The 21,628-nt window shown below is 33.4% G+C and overlaps 2 protein-coding genes across 5 annotated transcripts in view; one reads left to right on the top strand and one right to left on the bottom strand.

The window, feature by feature from the left end:
* The window catches only part of mllt11 (MLLT11 transcription factor 7 cofactor), a 369,526-nt gene that overhangs the window by 136,710 nt on the left and 211,188 nt on the right, over positions 1-21,628 (top strand). The window lies entirely within an intron of this gene.
* Positions 1-21,628, bottom strand: part of cgnb (cingulin b) — a 43,145-nt gene that overhangs the window by 2,000 nt on the left and 19,517 nt on the right. The window contains exons 5-20 of one of the 4 annotated variants that reach the window (NM_001442313.1): positions 19,454-19,578; positions 19,230-19,362; positions 16,628-16,840; positions 14,931-15,058; positions 12,723-12,749; positions 11,117-11,213; positions 10,768-10,980; positions 9,721-9,810; positions 9,339-9,584; positions 7,822-7,992; positions 7,530-7,691; positions 4,866-4,955; positions 4,634-4,717; positions 2,677-2,795; positions 2,493-2,601; positions 2,190-2,353 (exon numbers count right to left, since the gene is read on the bottom strand). In NM_001442313.1, the coding sequence (NP_001429242.1) occupies positions 2,190-2,353; positions 2,493-2,601; positions 2,677-2,795; positions 4,634-4,717; positions 4,866-4,955; positions 7,530-7,691; positions 7,822-7,992; positions 9,339-9,584; positions 9,721-9,810; positions 10,768-10,980; positions 11,117-11,213; positions 12,723-12,749; positions 14,931-15,058; positions 16,628-16,840; positions 19,230-19,362; positions 19,454-19,578 (2,171 nt within the window). The remainder of the gene's footprint in view (positions 1-2,189; positions 2,354-2,492; positions 2,602-2,676; positions 2,796-4,633; positions 4,718-4,865; positions 4,956-7,529; positions 7,692-7,821; positions 7,993-9,338; positions 9,585-9,720; positions 9,811-10,767; positions 10,981-11,116; positions 11,214-12,722; positions 12,750-14,930; positions 15,059-16,627; positions 16,841-19,229; positions 19,363-19,453; positions 19,579-21,628) is intronic. The other 3 variants (XM_087293727.1, NM_001044762.2, NM_001442314.1) reach the window with 3 other exon arrangements.

The following is a 21,628-nucleotide window of genomic DNA, read 5'->3' as shown; positions in this document are numbered from 1 at the left end:
CTTTTGAATGGGGAAAAGTGTCAGGGGCGCCTGCAGGATTTTATACCAAAGTACGCACATATCCAACACCAGCCCGGCCACATCATCCCTGATCTCCAATCTCAAGAAACACTGATTCTTACAGTGGAAGGCTACATTATTTAAGGGCATTCGTTAAGACATAACTTTTTAATACTAATATATTTTCTTTGAAATATAAATGTATATTTTCCTTCCAGGGTTGCTTAAACACTCCCTCACCTGAACCTGCCACCAGTGAGACATTTGAGGTGAAGTGCTTGCCAAAACACGAACTGTATTGTAACCAGTAATATTGTAATAATCATCTAGCTTCAATTAAATTAAAGTGAAATATTCAGTTTCAGAGAAGCCTATTTTAAGCTGTTTTGCCTGTTGCGCAGGTAAATTACAATTTAATTGATTTAATCAAATAATTTGAATAAGCAGGATGGGTGTTTACAGAGTATTTGCAAGTGTTCCCACCCAGATTACCTCAGAAGAACAAACTCTGTTGGAAGGGTGAGAGAACTCGTTGTGCCAGTCAGTCAAATAAAATTGTTTAAAACATCTTGAGTGGTAGCGGTTCCATGCAGCTGGATCTGAATTGTCAGATGAATGAGACACAGGCTGAGCCTGGAGTTCCCCTGGCTCAGGCGCTGATGAGACTGCTGTCTCCACCCCGTGTAGGAAAGCAATGGTTGCCTCATTGGTTTTAGGCCATTTGGCAATCGTCTAAATTAAGTTTGGCTGTTTTAAAGAGAGTTTACTCATTTTAAACTTTGTTTTAAACAATATTTATCTTAATTTGAATATTTTTGTGTGCAGAAAAAACGACAGAAAAACTAAAGCCAATAGATTTCTTTACCCATCTCCCAGAATGCAAGTACACACACTCTTGAAAACACACAAACGCACATCTTTGTTTATTCTCATTCTTTCTTGCTTTGTCAATATACTGTAGTGTATACTGTTTAATAATCAATTTAAATGATGTAATAAATATTTAAATAAATAAATAAATAGCTGCATTAATTCAGAAGACCAGCGTGATCCGACAATCATTATACAGAGGATGATAATGTGTAACACGGCTGTAAACGAGGTTGGTGTCGTGATCTTGTTCTTTTCGAGTGCATGTGCGCATTAGCTTGGGCAACCTGAAAATATGCCAATTTTCCTTGATTCTGACATTTAGAAACTAAACGTATGAGGCTGTTGCTCTTTATTATTCCAAACGTGTAATGTAATTGTAAGCTTGGCTAACAGTTTTGAAGAATTTGATGTTTTCCCATTCAGACAAAATGCCAGAGCATACTGCCCGAGAGACACTTTCAAAGATGGCCGCAGAGTAAAATGACTTGCCTTAAAGGGGCTTTGGAGCAAGGACATTTTTCATAGTATTTCCTCTATTTTTTCTTCTGGAGAAAGTCTTATTTGCTCTGAATAAAAGTTGTAAATTTTTTTTAAAGCCATTTTAAAGTCAATATTATTATCCCCCTAAAGCAACTCTTTTTTTTGATTGTCTATAAAGCATAGACACATGTTATACAATGATTTGCCAAACTACCATAACTTGCCTAATTAACCTATTTAAGCTTTTAAATGTCTCTTTAAGCTGAATACTAGTATCTTTAAAAGTATGTAGTAAAATATTATTTACAGTCAGCATGGCAAAGATAAAATAAATCAGTTATTAGAAACGAGTTCATAAAACTATTATGTTTAGAAATGTTAATAAAAATCTTCCCTCCGTTTAATAGAAATTGGGAAACAATATATACAGGGGCTAATAATTCTGACTTCAACTGTATTTTTGACCATTGGCTGCATTATACAAATCTCCAAGTAGCACATATTCAGCTAAAATAGTCTTTACTGTTCTACTGACAATAAAAAAAGTATATATTCATAAATTAACTGTAAAATGTTAATGTTCGGATGAACACTCCCTTAGCTTGATAAAAGTAGAGACACTAGTGACTTTTCCGATGTTTTCAAGACACTAGTTTATCTTTCTGTGTCAAGCTTAATTTACAATGTGCATAATTAATATATGCAATATTATGTAAACAATATTAATGAACAAACTGTCTCATGCCTCACAGGACTACAGTGCTACGCTGTATGTTAGCTTATCACACTGTTAATAAATGTGTAATTATTGATGAGCATGTTTGATGGATACAGACTTGAGCTCGTTGTCCATTGCGTTGACTTTGGCCTGCAGCGCCGCCTGAAGCTCCCGCTGCTCCTCGAGCTCCCGCAGAACCTTCCGTCTGACACCCTCCAGACGCTCCACCTCACCCTCGCTCTCATCCAGCTGACGCTTCAGAGCCTTCACTCGCAGAGACAGCTGGACACACACCACACAGCAGATGATCACACACATTGCATTTACAGAAAAAGATGCATTCTGATATCATTTTTTATTATATATATTAAACATTTTATTATTTTGAAATGTGTGTGTGCGCATTTGTGTGTGTGCTTGCCTGGTCTCTCTGTTCAGCGTGTTGATTTCGCTCCTGGTCAAGGGTGGCCGTCACATCCTTTAGTTTCCTGTCCAATCTCCTCTGCGCTGCCTGAATGGTGTTTTTCTCTCTGCATGTGCAATCAAACTAGTGTCAGTATCGGTCAGTTAGGTGCTGATTGTGTGGTTGTGTTCAGTATGTGCACCTTTCTTCACTGCGCAGACGGTCCTCCAGCTCCTGAACCTTGTTTTCCAGCATTGTGACTCCAGCAGAGGGACGAGACTGAGTGCCCATATCAGCAATACGAGACTTCAACTCCTTAATCTGAGACAAACAGCAGAGACGATAGGTCAAATATAGAGTCAAAAGAGAATTGGAGGAGGACTTATAAACATAATAAAACTGTTAGCGATGTCAGTCATCAATTAATTGTAACAATAGTGGAGTAGTGACACAAATGAAATTGTCACTTGAGGTGTTGTAGGGTTGTTTCTGACGCGTGAGATCTCAACAAACGAATCATCTTCCAAATACTGCTTATCAGATTTATTTTTTGAACAGGCAGTTCTTATGGCTCAATTTCCACTCACAGTCTGGTATATAAATGCTCATAAGATCACATTGAATGCCTCCACAAAGTTCTTTCAAACACGGTCAAAAAATGTTGTGCTTCTCTTTAATTACACACCTGCTGTCTACCTGCTTTGTCTACCTATATACTCCTCCAAACCCACACTCCACCCAGTGGTCAAAAACAGCATTACAACAAACAATGGCTCTTACAAGTGGTTTCTGATTTAGCTGACACAATAAATGAATGAGTCTATTTATTAATATCTTCTGAGGAAAATAGCTCCTGTTAAATAATCAAATAAACAAACAGTATATAAATAATACATAAATATATGAGGGAGGCCCTTGAATATTTAGCAAAAAAAATTTAAATGCATAAACAATCAGATACAACTCACAATAAATGAATAAATCTGGAGTTGAAAAATAAATAATAAATCAGGAAAGACTAAATAAAGTTATAAATTCACTCTTATAAATAAGTAAACAGTATACAAATAATAAATAAATATGAGGAAAACTTTGAACATTTAGCAAAAAAAAAAAAAAACTCATCAACAAACAAAGAAATGGTTGAATAAGTCTGACACAACTCACAATAAATAAATAAATCTGGAGCAGAAAAATAAATTAGAAAAGATTAAATAAACTATTGCATTATACATTCACTCAAATAAATAAATAAATGTCTAGGCGCAGTGGGTAGTGGCTCACAGCAAGAAGGTCACTAGTTCGAACCTCGTCTGGGTCAGTTGGCATTTCTGTGTGGAGTTTGCATGTTCTCCATGTGTTCACGTGGGTTTCCCTCACAAGTCCAAAAACATGTGGTATAGGGGAATTTAGCAAGCTAAATTAGCCATGGTGTATGTGTGTAAATGAAACTGGGTGTTTCCCAGTGATGAGTTGCAGCTGGAAGGGCATCTGCTGTGTAAAACATTTGCTGGATAAGTTAGCGGTTCATTCCGCTGTGGTGACCCCAGATTAATAAAATGACTAAGCCGAAAAGAAAATGAATGAATGAATGCATGTTTAATACAGCTGACGATAAATAAAAAAACAAATATGAAGCCAAAAAAAACTAATAAATCAAGAAAGACTAAAATTAATGAGTTACAAATTGACTCAAATAAATAAATAAATAATACAGCCGACAATAAATTAATAAATCTGTAGCCAAAAAAACAACAACTAATAAATCAGTTATAAATAAATAAACAATACAAGAATAATAATGAAGAAAACCCCTGATCATTTAGCAAAAATAAATAAATAAAACAAACAAATGATTTAATATGTCTGACACAACTCACAATAAATAAATAAATCTGCAGCAAAAAAACCCCAAAAATAAATAAGGGAAGATTAAATAAATTAATGAGTTATACATATAAATAATAAAAGAATAAATAATTAAGTAAAAATTCAAAAAGTTAAAAAATTAAATATGTTTAATTCAACTCATAATAGATAAATAAATAGCAAACAAAAGCCAAAATAAATTTTATTTAAAAATGAAACTTATTTTATAAATGATACATTACATAAAAATATACTGTACATTGATAATGCGTGTGTGTGTGTGTGTGTACCTGTCTCTCCAGCGCACTTTTATCCATCTCAAGATCATGTCTGGCTGAACGCTCCTGCATCAGTTCAGATCGAAGCTGATCCACCTAAGAAAAAAAAAGAATATTCCTATACTTACATAGTACTCATCAATACAATTACTATGCACATTTTGCTAGGTTTATGACATGTATGATTTGTGTTTGCATATAAATATGACAGATAAACCCCAGCCTAATTACAGTGTCTATGTACCTGTTCTCGACAGCGAGTGATGCGTTCGTTCAGTAGCTCCGCTCCGCTCTTCTCCTCGTCCAGCTCGATCTCTAATGTCTTCACTTTGTCCTGAAAACAGAAAGAGCACTTTAACAAACATCTCTGAACACTTACGCACATCACTGAAGCAACCATCCAGCCATTTCTGTTCTCACTAACAACAAACCCTTCAGCACTTATAAGCAGATTCATGTCTTCTCAGGCAGTGACGTCACGTTCTAAACATCTGATCTGCATTCTTGTAAAGCTCTTACGCTTTATCTGAGTTTTGTCAGTATGAGTACGAGTGAAGCCACGCCAATTTCACGAAATCCACTTCGTTAAGCTTCACTCGGGCCTGTCTGTGCTGTAGTTCTCCACGCTTTGAGTACGTTATTGTAATATTCGTGAGGAATATTACATGTTTGTTGCTTGAAATGTGCCGCTGAGCAACATTCTGGGGTAACAGGCACAGACTGGCGCCCGGTTTGCTCGTGCACTCCCTGAGGCGAGGCGGCCCATGCAGGTTAGGCAGGGTGCTACATGGGGATCTGAGGACCCTCAAGGAAACACAGGAGGCCGGTAGTGAGCCCTGCTGCGAGGGTTATGGTGGGTGGGAGCAGCGTGGCCCATTTTAGCTTTTATTTTTAACTTAAGTTTACTATAGTTTAAAATGGACAATAGGGTATGCCTGTTTGTTGGAATGTTGTGATGTTTTCTTTTGTTTTTTGGCAGGGTTATTGAACAATGAAGACTTTTTTTAACTGGGTGTAGCACTGTGGTCAAGCTAATAACGATTCAGAACATCACGGTCAAGAGCACCGCAGTTTATTATGTGCATGCAGATTATAATGGCTTTTTTGTTTTCTTTTAAATCGTGTTATTCAGACGATTTTTCTGGTCGAACAAAATAGAACATACCCTTTCTAAACAACTGAATTGTGTTTTTATTTGTCCTAGCCCTCCTGTGAAATTTGTCATTCTTTTCAAAATATTTCCAAAGGGTGAATTAACGGAGAGAAGATTTTTATTTATTTATTTTTTTTACAATATAATAGTTTTAATAACTATTTTCCAACAACTTATTTATTTGCTTATTTTGCAAGATACTAATATTGAGCTTAAAGTGCAATTTAAAGACTTAATTCGGTTAATTAGGCAAGTCATTGGACAACAGTGGTTTGTTCTGTAATCAAAAAAATCAAAGAGGAAAAAAAATATTAGGAAATACTGTGAAAATAGTCTGTTAAACAGCACTTGGGAAATATTTGAATAATTTCCCTTTTAAAAGACAGAAACTTTTTATTTAGTTCAAAACAAGATCTAAAAATACTTTACTGCCACCTAGTGGAACAAATTGAAACCTTTAGAAAGAATACAGACCAAACCGAACACAAATAAAACCTTAAAATGCAATGAACAAAAATATGCAATACCCTATATGCACCTAAAATTAGGATTTTTTTTTTTTTTTGTAAAATAAGACCATATTTTTCTATCTACTCCAATATATGTGACCAGAGCACTCTTCTAAATTCATCTGTCTCCCATTTAGTTTTTTACTTCCTGCCCTCCATCTGAATTTTATGCATTACCAAAACCACGTGATTGCAAACATCCAACAACAACAACAGAAAAAAATGGAACACTTAAACAACACAAAGTAACTTCAAGTGTTCTCTTTATAAAAAAAAAAAATAATAAATAAATATATATATATATATATATATATATATATATATATATATATATTTATTTATTTATTTATAGTAAATAATTTATTTATATTTATTTATAGTCAGAATTATTAGCCCCCTTTAGAATTTTTCTTTCTTTTTTTAAATATTTCCTAAATGATGTTTAACAGAGCAAGGGAATTTTCACAGTATGTCTGATAATATTTTTTCTTCTAGAGAAAGTCTTATTCGTTTTATTTTGTCTAGAATAAAAGCAGCTTTTAATTTTAAACACCATTTTAAGGTCAAGATTATTAGCCCCTTTAAGCTATATATTTTTCGATAGTCTACAGAACAAACTATCATTATACAATAACTTGCCTAATTACCCTAACCTGCCTAGTTAACCTAATTAACTAGTTAAGCCTTTAAATGTGACTAAGCTGTATAGAAGAGTCTTGAAAAAATATCTAGTAAAATATTATTTACTGTCATCATGGCAAAGATAAAATAAATCAGTTATTAGAAATGAGTCATTAAAACTATTATGTTCAGAAATGTGTTGAAAATAATCTTCTCTACGTTAAACAGAAATTGGGAGAAAAAAAACAGGGGGACTAATAATTCTGACTTCAACTATACAGTATATACAGTATATTTATTTATTTATTATCGTCACTTTATTTTTTTAAGGTAACAGAAAGGCCAAACAATATTCAACTGGAAAAAAAGCTTGGAAAAGGACGAGTATCTACAAAAAAGGCTTGAGTGTAAAAAATGGTTAGAAAGTGTCAGAAAATACACTTTGAAATCAGCTGCATCACCACAAATAGTCTGAAATGTTTTCAAAAGCATGCAAAAGCAAACTCAAGTGTCTTCAGGTAATATTTAGCAAGTAAAAAAAAAAAGTTAATAATAAAGACATTTTTTTCCAGTCTTCTTTGCTCATATTTAGTAGAAGTGTAAGTATTAGTGGAGGTCAGTGTACCTCTAAGAGGCGAATCTCTCTGCTGCGGTCCGTCTGTGAGCTTCTGTCTGTCTGCAGCTCTGTCTCCATGTTTTTAAGTCGGCTGCTCAGGAGCTCTTTATCCAGCTGGGTGCTGTCTCTCTCCTCTGTGCATGACAGCAGCTCCTTCTTCACACGAGACACCTGGGAGACAAAGCAGATCATTGAATATCGCTACTGAAATCTGGGTTTAACACCTTGAACTGACAAGTTGATCAAACTTGTTTTTTGCTGTTACCAGTAATTTTGTATACATGTAAAAGATCTGTCTCACCTCCTCCTGGGTGGTTTTGAGGAGGGCCTGCGCTCTCTGCAGCTCAACCAGTCTGTCTTTACTGAGTCTTTGAGCGTCCTGCAGCTCTCTGCGAGAACGATCCCTGAATTCTTCCAGCTGAGACTGAAGAACCTGCACCGACTGACGAGAGTCTCCCATCATAGACTCCATCTGATGAGTGAAACAACATTTAATATGTATTAATAATTTTCAGAAATGTATACATTTTAATTTGAAATTATTTAGCTTTCTATTCATCACAGAATCCTAATCGTTTTGGATTGAGGTTTCTACAAACATTTTACTGAATTAAATTATATATAAAACTTACTTTAGACAGACAGACAGACAGACAGACAGACAGACAGACAGACAGACAGACAGACAGACAGATAGACAGACAGACAGATAGATAGATAGATAGATAGATAGATAGATAGATAGATAGATAGATAGATAGATAGATAGATAGATAGATAGATAGATAGATAGATAGATAGATAGATAGATAGATAGAATACAGCTGAATGAACATAGGAAACCTCTAAATATCTCTCCTGCCATATCAAACTCCAATAAACCCCAAATCTAACCAACCCCAAATATTTGAATGGCAGTGTACATATAAATATATAAAAGTTCAATAAATATATACAGTAAAATAAACAAAGCAAAAGCAAAACAAAACACAAAACAAAAAATACAATAAAAAACACAATAAAAGAGAAAAAAAATTTAAAACAAAATAAAATAAAACAATCAAAGCAAAATAAAAAATGAAGCTAAAGAAAACACACAATGAAACAACAAACAAAATACAACATAAAGCATAACAAAAAAATAAAGCAAAACAAAACAATAAAACACAAAGCAAAACAAAACAAAACAAAAAATAATACAAAAACAAAAAGAAAAACATGAAACAAGACAAAAATAACACAAATAAAACAACAAAACACAACACAAAGCAAAACAAAACAATAAAGCAAAACAAAACAATAAAACACAAAGCAAAATAAACCACAAAATAATACAAATAACATAAAACAAAAAAACTTAAAACAAGACAAAAACAAACCAAAATAAAACAAAAAACGAATCAAAGCAAAACAAAACACAAAACAAAAGAAACATGAAACAAAGGACAAAAAAACAAAAAATGAAACAAAACACAAAACAAGGCAAAGAAAATAAAAATAAAACAAAAACACTAAATAAAACAAATCAAAACAACAAAACAATAACAAAACACAAAGCAAAACGAAAAAAAATTAAAACAAAACAATACAAAAGAAAAGAAAAGAAAAGCATAAAACAAAAGACAAAAATAACACAAAATAAAACAAAAGCACAAAATAAAACAAATAAAAAATAACAAAACACAAACACAACATAAAAAAAAAAAAAAAAACACAAAACAAAGCAAGGAAAAACGTAAAACAAAGCATAAATATTACAGACACACAAAATAAAACAAAATCCAAACAAAAGCATTTACAGTTTGAACTGAGACCCACCTCCTTGTTGATCTTGTCCAGGGATCGGTCCAGCAGTCTCTTCTGCTCCTCCAGGTCGCTCTTGCCGCGTCTCAGAGCTTCCCTCTCTCTCTCACGCTCCTCCAGCCGTCGGTTCAGCTCCTCTTTCTCCACACCCAGTCGAGAGGCTGCGCGCCGCGACTCCTCCAGCTGAGTCTTCAGGCTGCGGTTCTCCTCCTCCAGAGCATCAGACGAGCTGCTGTCAGGAACACTCGAGTGCAGCCGCGTCTGGACAAACAGAGAAACTAACAAATTAAATCAACATTCACAGAAGAGATGAGACGAACAGTTATAATAATAATAATATTACAGCGAAATGCTGATTAATCTACATCCATATCACTTATTTTTATAGATGTTTTACCATGCGTGCTATTCTCTCCCTCAAGCGAGCATTGGCCTCTTGAAGTTCTAGATTGCTTTCAGGATCCTTGGTTTGATCTGATACTAAAGGCTATAGGAACATGAGAGTAAACAGGTTTAACACACAAAACTTTCATTTGTTAGTTCCTTTTCTGTTCATATATAAAAAATTCATTCTCAAATGTTTCTTTTAAAAGTCAATCAGAATATATTTCCTTAAAAATTCTCATAAAAATGTACATAAACATGAGATGAATTAAAATGAAAAATTATTAATATAAATATTAAATTATTAATTAATTATTAAATTATTGTCATTATTAAGTGTAAACTTCAGCTGGTATGTTGCTGCTTTTAGACTTTCATTTACCCTCCGAACATAAATGAAGCTATTTTTAAGCAAATCTGGTATATTTCTGTCTCTACATTTGACGTTTATTCTTTAACCCAAAACATTTGTAATAATCATATCAAAAAATGAAGCTATATGAACTAAAAGTGGTTTAATCGAAGCTGAAATTAAAGCCCAATTTTATTCATTTAGACATGTCATATTTTGGGGTAAACAGACTATCTGCAGAGAGACAGAAATTTCTCAGATTTTATTATAAATATCTTCATGTTCCAAAGATTATAATTATTTTGTACTTAGGAGTAGCTAATGGCTAGTGAAACAGCAAATGTATGCAATATTGTAGTGCTTCCTTAAAATGATTATTCTGAGTAAACTAATCTGCTTTTTCCCCCCAATTTATGTGCCACCATAATCTTTAATAAAAATATCTTCCTCTCTCTTCAATGGCATCTCTGCTCTTCTGCTCCTCTATGCGTTTATTGATGGGAAGGCAGGATCAACATATCAATCACACGAGTTCCACCAATCGCAAACTTTAACCATCAAATAATCCAATCAATTCCAAGATCAAGTCTACTCCAACATTTTAATCTCAATTGAAATCAGTTTCACACAATAGGGACGTTTATTCCCATTTCATGTTAACTTAAATCCACCTTGTTAGATTTTTTAAATCATTCATTCTAGATTTACCTGTTGTGTTTTCTCTATTGCTTTTGAAAGCTCCTCTTTTTCTTTCTTTAACTGATTTATTAGTCTGTCGATTTCTGCCTTCAGCTCAGTTTCCCGCTTCTCACTGGCTCTCGTAGCTGATTTAAGCTCCTCCTGTTTTTTCAGCGTCTCTGCTTTTTGTTTTTCCAGTTCTGATTGAGCTTTTTTCAGACTATCTCGGCACTGCTGCAACTCCTGAAGAGCCACAAGTTACAATCATTCTAGACTATTATAAAATACAGCATTCATAGTGCATGGAGAGGCATTACAAATGAATGAACCAAAGAATTGAGAAAACTTTGAGATTGTGTAAATTCAACAGGTATCTTACTTTCATCACTGAGTTTGAATCAGTTTCATCGGTCTGTTTTACAACTGCAAGCAGCTTCTCTTCTAGTTCCCTCTTGCCCTGCTGAGCCTTCAGAAGCCTGTTCAGTGAGACCAACATATATCAAAACACCCAGTAGCAGATTAGTGCAAAATGAAATGTTAGTCCACTAAAATGGTTTCTTCCTGTAGAGGAATCAAAATCCTATAGAAGAATCTGTATGATTTCAGAATCACGAACAGAAATCGAACAGTTCTGATCAAGACATGAGTGTCCATATTGATTATTCTTAAAAGATTAGTTCACCCAAAAATGACAATTCTTTCATGAAGTACTCACCCTTACTCCATTCCAACTCCCTAAAACTTACATTCATCATAAAATCTCAACACAAATTTAAATATTTTCGATAAAATAGGAGAGCTTTCTAATTCTCCAGAGTCCTGAGGCATTTAAAGTGCAGAAAAGGAACCAAAATTATCTTCAAAACATTCCATGTCCAACTGAAATCATACGAAGCTCCAAGAACATTTTTGTGCACCAAAAACCTGTAAAAATGACTTCTGTCCTCTCTTCAGGCATGTTAGGTCCTGGTGCACATTTACTACGGGAAGTAAGATGTTTCCATGTTGCGTTGTTGACTTTAATGGCAGTAGGTCATATTGTTGGTAGTAAACACACAACATGACAGGAAAGAGAAAACAATGCACAACAAAGTCATAATTATTATTATTATTATTTTTTTTTTTAGTGCACAAAAATGTTCTTGGAGCTTCATACAGGGTTCACACACATTTTTACTACTAAAATTCCATGAAGTTTCCATGATTTTTCCAAGACCTTTAAGTAAATGTTCATGACTGAATGTTTCATGCAATGTCTACATATACGTGGTAAAAGAAAAACAATGCATGTTCAAATTCATTACATCATAACAAAAAACGCGCAACATCTGTTTAGTTTCAATTTATATCTATGTAAAATTGATTTAGATAATGCCAACTAATAATGTGAGAGTATGTGATTGGCCAAGGACAGAAAAGAAGTAAATAATCTTTATTCAAGTGTACAGATATCTGTTTTCTATGACTTTTCCAAAACTTTGTGGGTTTTTGTGTTTTTCCAAAACTTTTCCAGGCCTGGAAAATGCCAAGTCAAAATTCCTCGACTTTTCCAGGTTTTCCATGACCGTATGAACCCTGTTCATATGCTTACAGTTGAACCACTAAAGTCACAATGAAAGTTTTGACAATATATTTGGTTCCTTTTCTGGACTTTAAAAGTCATGTCTATGAATCGTTGCTGTCTATGAAGGATGAGAGAGCTCCAGGATTTCATCTAAAATCATCTATAATTTGTGTTCTGAATATAAATGAAGGTTTCAGGAATTTGGAAAGATATGAGGGTGAGTAATTAATTAACAGAATTGTAATTTTTGTGTCAACTAACCTTTAAGATAATTTTATAGCCTGAAGAAAAAAGGAAACCAAATGAACAGATGCTAGTTTAGTGTGTCAGTTTCCAGATTTTTCACCAGATCACGATTATCGTTTAGTAGTTTAGTTGTTTGATTTACGCTTAGTGTCAGGTCAGTCTACTGAGGTCTCACTTTTGAAACGCGCTGTACTGCCCTCGTCTGGCACAACCAACAAGCACCAGTGAACACATGCAACAGAAAGACAGCAAAGATTATTTAACAAGCATATCTGACATGAACGCAAAGGATGACGGTCATAGAAAATGCAGACAAAATTAAAAAGAGTTAACGAAAAAGGAAAATAGTAAAATCTTATTTCTCACCTAATAAATCTAACATTTTTGGATTGTTATATTTTATTAATATTTTAATAAAACAAATATGCATTACATTTATAATGTTACAAAAGGTTTTGATTTTAGTTATTTAATGCAGTTGTTAAATGCATTTTAGTTATTAAATGCATTAAATGTTCATTTGAAATTTTTGTTTATCTAAGGATAATCAAAAATGTATCAAAGTTAACAGCTAAAGAAAAAAGATAAATACACTGCTAACACATTCAAAAGTTAAGGATTGTTCTTTTTTGTTATTATTTCGAGTTCAACAAAAATGCATAAAGTGTATAATGTTACAAAAGGCTTTGATTTGAATTATTAAATGATGTTTATGTGAAATTTCTGTTTATCAAAAGATAATCAAATATTCAAAGTTCTTGCCAAACAAAACTCTTTTAACTTCTCACCTAACACAGTCAAAAGGTTCATATTTTATATTTCCATTCAACATGTTTAGATTAAATTCATAAAGTTATAAAAGGTTTTGATTGATTTTAATGATTAAATGCAGTTGATTTTAAAGTTTTGTTTATCAAAGTTCATGTAAAACAAAAACAGTTAAATGTCTTTTCTCACCTTCCATATGTAAGTTTAAGATTGTTTTTTAATTAATATTTTGCATTCAACAAATATGGATTACAATATTACAAAAAGTTTTGTAACTTTAGTAATTAAATGGAGTTCATTTGAAAATTCGTTTTATTAAAGGATAATAAACAAATTGATCAAAGTTCATGTCAATTATAATGTTTAAACCACTTTTCTCACCATACACATTCAAAAGCTTAGGAATGTTTATTATTTTCATATTTGGCATTCAACAAATATGGATTAAATTTATAAGGAGTTTAAAAAGGGGGGTTTGATTTTAATTATTAAATGCTGTTCAATTGAATTTTTTGTTTATCAAAGATTAAGTTCATGCAAAACAAAAATAGTTCAATCTCTTCTCGCACCAAACACTTTTAAAAAGACTGCTGTTTTTCTTACTTTGTATTCAACAAATATTCATTAAATGTTTAATGTTACATATTATTATAATACAATATTAAAAGTTTTGATTTTAACTAATAAATGCTGTTATTATCAAATAATAATAATAATAATAATAATAATAATAATAATACAATAAAACAAAATTAATAATAAAATAATAAAATAATAAAACAAAATTCTTTTAAGTTGACACATATAAAGCAGCACACAGGCAGGGAAATGAAATGTGGACTTTTATCCTACGGGACCAAAATTTGAGCCAAACATTCATCATACAGTATGTACCCAAGTCCTCAAAGATAACACTGTATTCTAATGAAGGGTGTTGTTCATGAGGCTGTTTGTACATGATTACACAGCAATCGCTAGTCTCCTTAGACAAATATGAACTTGTACCTTGGAGTTTCAAGATCAAATTATACATTTTGAAGTGATTAAAGTTGCACAGCTGTGATGAGCATACGTTACACCCTATTAAATCTGCAAGTATTAATACGATTGTTCACCCAAAAGATGAAAGTTTGCTGTCAATTTCCTCAGGTCATAACCAGTAACTGAACATTATTTATAACACTAGACCTTTAACCCACATCCTCTGCAAACAAGATTAAAATCAAGTAAATAATCTGAAAGTAAATGTTCATTTCTTAGACACATCAGTTCTTTTTTTTTCATAAGATCATCACGAGTCCCAGCTATTATTTTTGTTTTGCCTGTACATGTTTTTTACCCTCAGAGTGAAATTGGTCATTGATTTGCATATTATGACTCACCATATTTTCAATTTTAACAAAATAATTATCTGAAGAAGAAGAAGAAAAAAAGCAGCCTGCGTCTTCAGAGATTGAATTAATTTTTTGGTGTATTCCTAAAGCTAACTTAACCAATTTGACCACTGGACCTGCCCCATTACATCACAAATGACCATTTTTTGAATTCTTCAAATATTTGGCATGGACAGCATAAATATAGCTAAAATGTTAATGTTTGATGAGTCAGGGCTTACTCTTGGTTGGCGGAACTAAACTGCTTCTTCCATTGCTCGCTCTGCTCTTTGTAGCCCTCAAGCTCTTCCTCCATAGCCAAGATGGAGGCGTTGACCTTCTGACGCTCCTCCTCAATTTCCAGCTGAGACTGTGGATCCGGATAAATAAACAAAAACACAAAGTCAGCTGTTAAAGCAGCACTATGTAAGATTTCAATCTAAATATAATGTCTTTAGAATTATATGAGAATAACTTTTAAAGGTCCCTTGAAAATGTAAATATTTTATTTAGATGTTAGTTTCAGTCTGTTTTAAGGATATCTATTAGCTAGGGCAATCTAAAATTGACAAAATTCACGTCTAGAAGATATAAAACAAATTTAAACATGTAAAGCTTGTAGTTAGTCACTTCTGCCTTAGTCAATCAACGATTTTTTTCACCTCATACTTCAGTTTTTCATCAAATCTTGACCAATCAAATGCTCACTAGCATCTGACATGCCCCGCCCCCTTTAAGATGCTACTCATTTGATGCGCTTGAGCTCAAGCTCTCTCATTGGCATAGCTGTGATAAAACGAAATGCCATTGGCTGTTTTTTTAAACACGGAAGAGCTACACTAAGTCCCAACCTCTCTTCATGTTTCAGTTGAGATTATGCACATTTCAAAGCACTTCCCTGGACTTTTAAGTAGATGAATTTTAAGGGTGTACTCATACTATGTACAGTTGCCTTGAATCTCTATTGCATCTTTAATAATCTACGACAGTTTGCGTTCATTGTCATTAAAAGTCACGAAAGTGAAGTGGGCCACGAAACTGAAGAGGGTTGGGGAGTTGCGAAAGAAAGTGAAAGTGAACAGTGGACGGCGGAGGAGGGCGGTTAAGGAGGGAGATCAGTAAAATGAGGTGTTCTGGCACAAATTAAGCCCTGCCTAGCCCCAACCATCACAGTAAGCATGCGGGTTACAACCATAGATATAATACCAGATATCTATGGTTACTACGTCTACATCTTCTTCTTCTTCTTGTTTACCTATGGCGGTTGGCATCCAGCATTTCTGGATCAGCTTTGTAGTGTGAATCAGAAACTTAAGTTTACAGACTAAAGTAATGCATGCATGGTTTAAGCATGCAGTAAATCATGTTGCAGATGTGCACTTCAATGTGCGTAACATGCATGACATCCCTGTACTACAGGGTGGAGTGAGGACTATTTGGTGTGATTCGTTTTGTTTGTAAAAGGCAATTAAACCCATCAACCGAGGGGAATCTGGGAGTAAAAGAAGAATAGCTTAAAAAGTGAAATATTTAATTGTTGTTTATACCCATTTAGGACTATTGTTTGGAAAATGGAAAACTAATTAAAGCAAATGTCAGTGGCAGTAGCTTCACGCCCTCGGACATATAACACTGTGGTGCTTGTGGTGACCCGAGATCAATACCCAACTGAAGGTCTTGTTCCTCTCTCTCACATGCTTTCCTGTCTGCTCTCTAAAGTCATTTCCAAATAAAAAGGTGTAAATATCCATAACAAAAAGTAAAAAAAAAAACTAATTAAATCCATCAACATAAATCAACCACTACTTTACACTACAGGCATGACTTGACAAGCAATATAACATGTCTCTTCTATGTTATTTCCTATTCCACAGGGGCTAGGAGTCTGAAACTGAGACATTCATCAGCCTGAAGGGATCTGCTAGTAGTGAATGTTCACCTGTGAGACGGTCTCCATGCTGTGACGCAGGGCATCCATGTCTTGACTGAACTGCTCTCTCAGGGCCTCCATCTCTTTATCGTGAGACGCCACCTCGTCCTTCAGGGCTCCTTTTAGCGCGGTGAGTTCTCGCTCTCTCTGTCTCAAAGTGTCCTCCAGCTTCTGCCTCAGCAACTGCGACTCCGACAGTTCGGCCTGCACCGTCAACAGGTCCTGCAGAGATATTATTAAAGGGGGAAAACATGTATTTGATTTTAAATAATTTCATATTTTGGGGAAATTATCTTAACTTCACATAGAATAACATCTTAGAAAAGTCAACTCAGCAGTTTTAATATAAAGTTATAAAAGATATTTTCTTTTGAGCTACAGGTCTGAAATTGAACAGAATAAATAAAATGATTGATCAATCAATAAAATGCTAGAATGACAGAGAGATATAGTCACAGAAACATAAAATACTACAATGATAGATAAATAAAACAATAAAACAATAGATAAAATGAAAGAACGACAGATAAATAAAGCTATACATTGCTAAATAAGATTATAGATAAATCGATAGAACGAGAGATAAGAAAAAAACAGTAGAAAGGTAGATGAAATGATAGGTAGATAAAAAATATAAAATGGAGGACAGATTTAAAGAATGACAGACAAAAATGATCGCATAATAGATAAATAAAATAAAAAACTGATAAAATAAATAAATGACAAATAAAATATAAAATATATATAAAAATAAAGAATCATAGATAAAACTACAGCACAAAAATGAATAAACTACAGACCAATAAATAAAAGTATAGAACAATAGATCAATAAAAAGAATGATAACGACAGTTAGCTAAAATGATAGCTAGAATGATAGACAGAATGATAGAACAATAGATAGACATAATGATAGATTGACAGAACGATAGAATAATAGATAGAACAATAATAGAATGATAGAATGATAGAAGAACTGAATGAAGGAACAATAGATAGACAATAGGATGATAGAACGATAGAACAACAGCAAGATAGAACAATAGAACAACAGAACAATAGATAGAGTGATAGAACTATAGACAGACAAAATGAAAGAATGATAGAATAATAGATAGACAAGGATAGAAGGATAGAACAATAGATAGACAATAGAATGATAGAACGATGGAATGATAGAACAATAGATAGGCAATAATAGAATGATAGAACAATAGAACAACAGAACAATAGATAGAACGATAGAACAATAGACAGAATGATAGAACGATACAACAATAAATAGACAATAATAGAATTACAGAACGATAGAATGATAGAAAAATAGAGACAATAATAGAATGATAGAACGATAAAATGATAGAACAATAGAACAACAGAACAATAGATGGAATAATAGACAGACAGAATGATAGAACAATAGATCAACAGATATAAAGGTATAATGATAAAATGATAGACAGAACACTAAAATGATAGAATGATAGGTAGAACACTAAAATGATAGAATGGTAGCTAGAAGGATAGAACAATAGATGGAATAAACAACAGAAAGAGCGATAGAATGAATGATAGATTGATCGAATGACAGAACGAACAACAGAATCATAGAATGAATCATAGAATGATAAAAAGAACGATAAATTGAATGATAGAATGACAGAACGAACAACAGAATGATAGAATGAATGATAGAACCAATGATAGAATGAATGAGAGAATGACAGAACGAACAACAGAACGATTGAATGAATGATAGAATGAATAATAGAATGAACAATAATATAAATGATAGAATGACAGAACGAACAACAGACTGATAGAATGTATGATAGAACCAATGATAGAATGAATGAGAGAATGACAGAACGAACAACAGAACGATTGAATGAATGATAGAATGAATAATAGAATGAACAATAATATAAATGATAGAATGACAGAACGAACAACAGAATGATAGAATGAATGATAGAACCAATGATAGAATGAATGAGAGAATGACAGAACGAACAACAGAACGATTGAATGAATGATAGAATGAATAATAGAATGAACAATAATATAAATGATAGAATGACAGAACGAACAACAGAATGATAGAATGAATGATAGAACCAACGATAGACTGACAGAACAAACGATAGAATGACAGAATGACAGAACAAACAACAGAATGATAAAATGAATGATAGAACCAACGATAGAATGAATGATAGAATGACAGAACGATTGAATGAATGATAGAATGAATAATAGAACGAACGATAATATGAATGACAGAATGATAGAACGAACGACAGAATGATAAAATGAAGGACAGAATGATCAAACAAATGATAGAATGATATAACAAACGACAGAACAATAGATTCAAAGATAGAATGACAAAATGATAAAACGAACGAAAGACCAAATGACAAAATGACAGAATTAAAGAACAAACGATAGATAGAATGAACGATAGATGGATAGAATGACAGACAGAATGAATGATAGCTAGATAGAATGATAGGCAGAACGGTTGATAGAGAGGTAGAACAATCGATTTATATGTAAAACGACAGACAGATCTCCTCATTAATCCAGCATGTAGTGTTAGTGTAAGCACCAGCTGCATGCTGTCAGACTGCGGCGAGTTCTCCAGTGTTCTCCTGAGCTCCTCTTGAAGCTGAGCGAGCTGATCTTCCTGCTGCCGCAAGCGAGACTCCGCTCCCTCCCGATCCATGCGCAGCTCCACCATTCTGAAATAAACCCCATGCAAACAGTGAGTCTGACAGACTTATGCGTTCAGTTTAAAACATCCAGAAAGCACAGAGAGAGAGAGAGACTCACTGGTCCTGGTTTTCCTGCAGTTCTCTCCTGCTCTTGTCCAGCTGTTGCTGTAACTGTGTGTTTCTGCCGAAGGCCTGCTCCAGTTCAGTCTTCATATTGCTGTCAGTCACTGAGATCTGAGGAGCCTGTCAAACACCAAAACACAAACAGCAGATTTAAAGGGGCCCTATTATGCCCCTTTTTATGAGACGTAAAATAACTCTCTGTATGTCGAGTGTGTATGTCAACTTTCAGCTCAAAATGTTCAACAAATAATGTTTTATAGCTCTTTAAAAGTGCTCCTTTTAGGCTTAAATCCAAATTGTGCAATTTCGGTGACTGTTGCTTTAAATTCAAATGAGATTAAGCTCTTTTCAAAAGAGGGCGGAGCTACAAATGCCTGTGTGTCAACATGGTGTCAGATTCCCAAAACAAGACTAACGTCCTATGCTAATGAGGGAGAGATCATCAATAATGGGCGGGGCTTTCCCCTCTGATGACACGTACAAGGGGAGAATGTCAATCACAGCGTTTCTGCAGACTGTTTTAATAAAGTGTGATAATAAGAAAATAAAATTAATAAATGTTTACCATGAGAAGCTGGTTATATTCACAGACTGTTGCCACACAGCTGTGTTTAAACCCCTTACGAAAGTGATTTTTGCATAGTAGGTCCCCTTTAAAGGGATAGTTCACTAAAGAAGAAAATTCTGTCACCAATTCAGTCATTACATTTACTTCTTTCAAATTTGTTGGCGTTTCTTGAGTATTAAGACTATAAACAAAATAATACATTTTGGAAAATGTTGGTACCCACTGTTTTCCATAGTATGTTTTTTTTTACTAAAGATACCAATGTTTTCAAAATTTGAAAGTCATTCTTGATATTTATTTTTCATTTTGAACATTCTTCAAAATGTCTTCTTTTGTGTTCAACAGGAAAAAAGGTTTGGTTTTTGGTTTGATTGTGAGAAGATGCTGAATACATTTTCATTTTCGGGTAAACTGTCCCTTTAAATGAGGAAACAGACAGCTTATTATTGTAGTTCTCCTGTGCAAAACTGTTTATAAGGTGTAAAATAATTCTGGTAGCAGTGTAATTAATGTTCAAGGTTGTTCAACAGAGTTTACATCACTGAAGGAACACCTGTGACAAGACGTTCCACGATGTAAAAAATCCTTCTTGGTATCTTGTGTGCATAATAGGAAAGTTACAGGTTTTACTGGCTTGAAGAGGTTATGCTTGGAATTAAAAGACTGTAAGAGTTTCTGGAGTCAACACGAGTTAGTGATTTTAATCACAGTCTCATGTGAACACAATTAACTGGAAACCAGCAGACATGAACATTTATACAAACTACACGGTCATATTTAAAGGGACAATTTATCCAAACTGAAACATCTGTCATTGTTTACTTGATCCAAACAGGTTTGACTTTTTCTCTTCTGCTGAACACAAAAGAAGATATTTAGATCAATAATGGTCAGCATTGACTTCCATAGCATTTGTTTTTCCTACTATGGATGTCAATAGTTACAACATTCTTTGAAATACCTTATTATTTTGTGTTTAACTTATAAAGGTTTAAAACCACTTAAGGGTGAGTAAAAGCTAAGTTAATTTTCCTTGTAGGGTGAACTATCCCTATAAGGTTTTTCGCACAAAAACTAAAATGGAAATTATTTTTGGAATCTAAACATTTATGTAGCAAGTGTTTATGTAGCAAGTGTTAGAAAAAAGTACATTTTTCATAAATATTAAAGTATAAAACAAATATATATTTATTTTTCATTTTATTTAAATACACATAATGCTGGTTAACTTTAGTCTTTACAAATTTAAGTTTATTGAACATAAAACAACATACGAAACATCTGAATGCTTTATGTTTTATTATTGTTATTATTATTGTTATTATTGTTATTATTATTTATTTATTTATTTATTTATTTAATTATTTTCTTAATATTATTTAAATCAAATGAAAATAAAGACAAATGTAAAAGAAATATCACTATAACGATACCGAATTCAAAGTATATAAAAGAAGTTACTTATATAATCATAATTATTTTATTCAATATGATTAATAAGGGCGATGCAGTGGCGCAGCAGGTAGTGCTGTCGCCTCACAGCAAAAAGGTCGCTGGTTTGAGCCTCGGCTGGCTCAGTTGGCGTTTCTCTGTGAAGTTTGC

The sequence above is a fragment of the Danio rerio genome, chromosome 19, assembly GCF_052040795.2.
Source record: "Danio rerio strain M-AB ecotype USA chromosome 19, GRCz13ab, whole genome shotgun sequence".
NCBI classification, from domain to species: Eukaryota; Metazoa; Chordata; class Actinopteri; order Cypriniformes; family Danionidae; genus Danio; species Danio rerio.
This window is presented reverse-complemented; position numbering and strand designations above follow the sequence as displayed.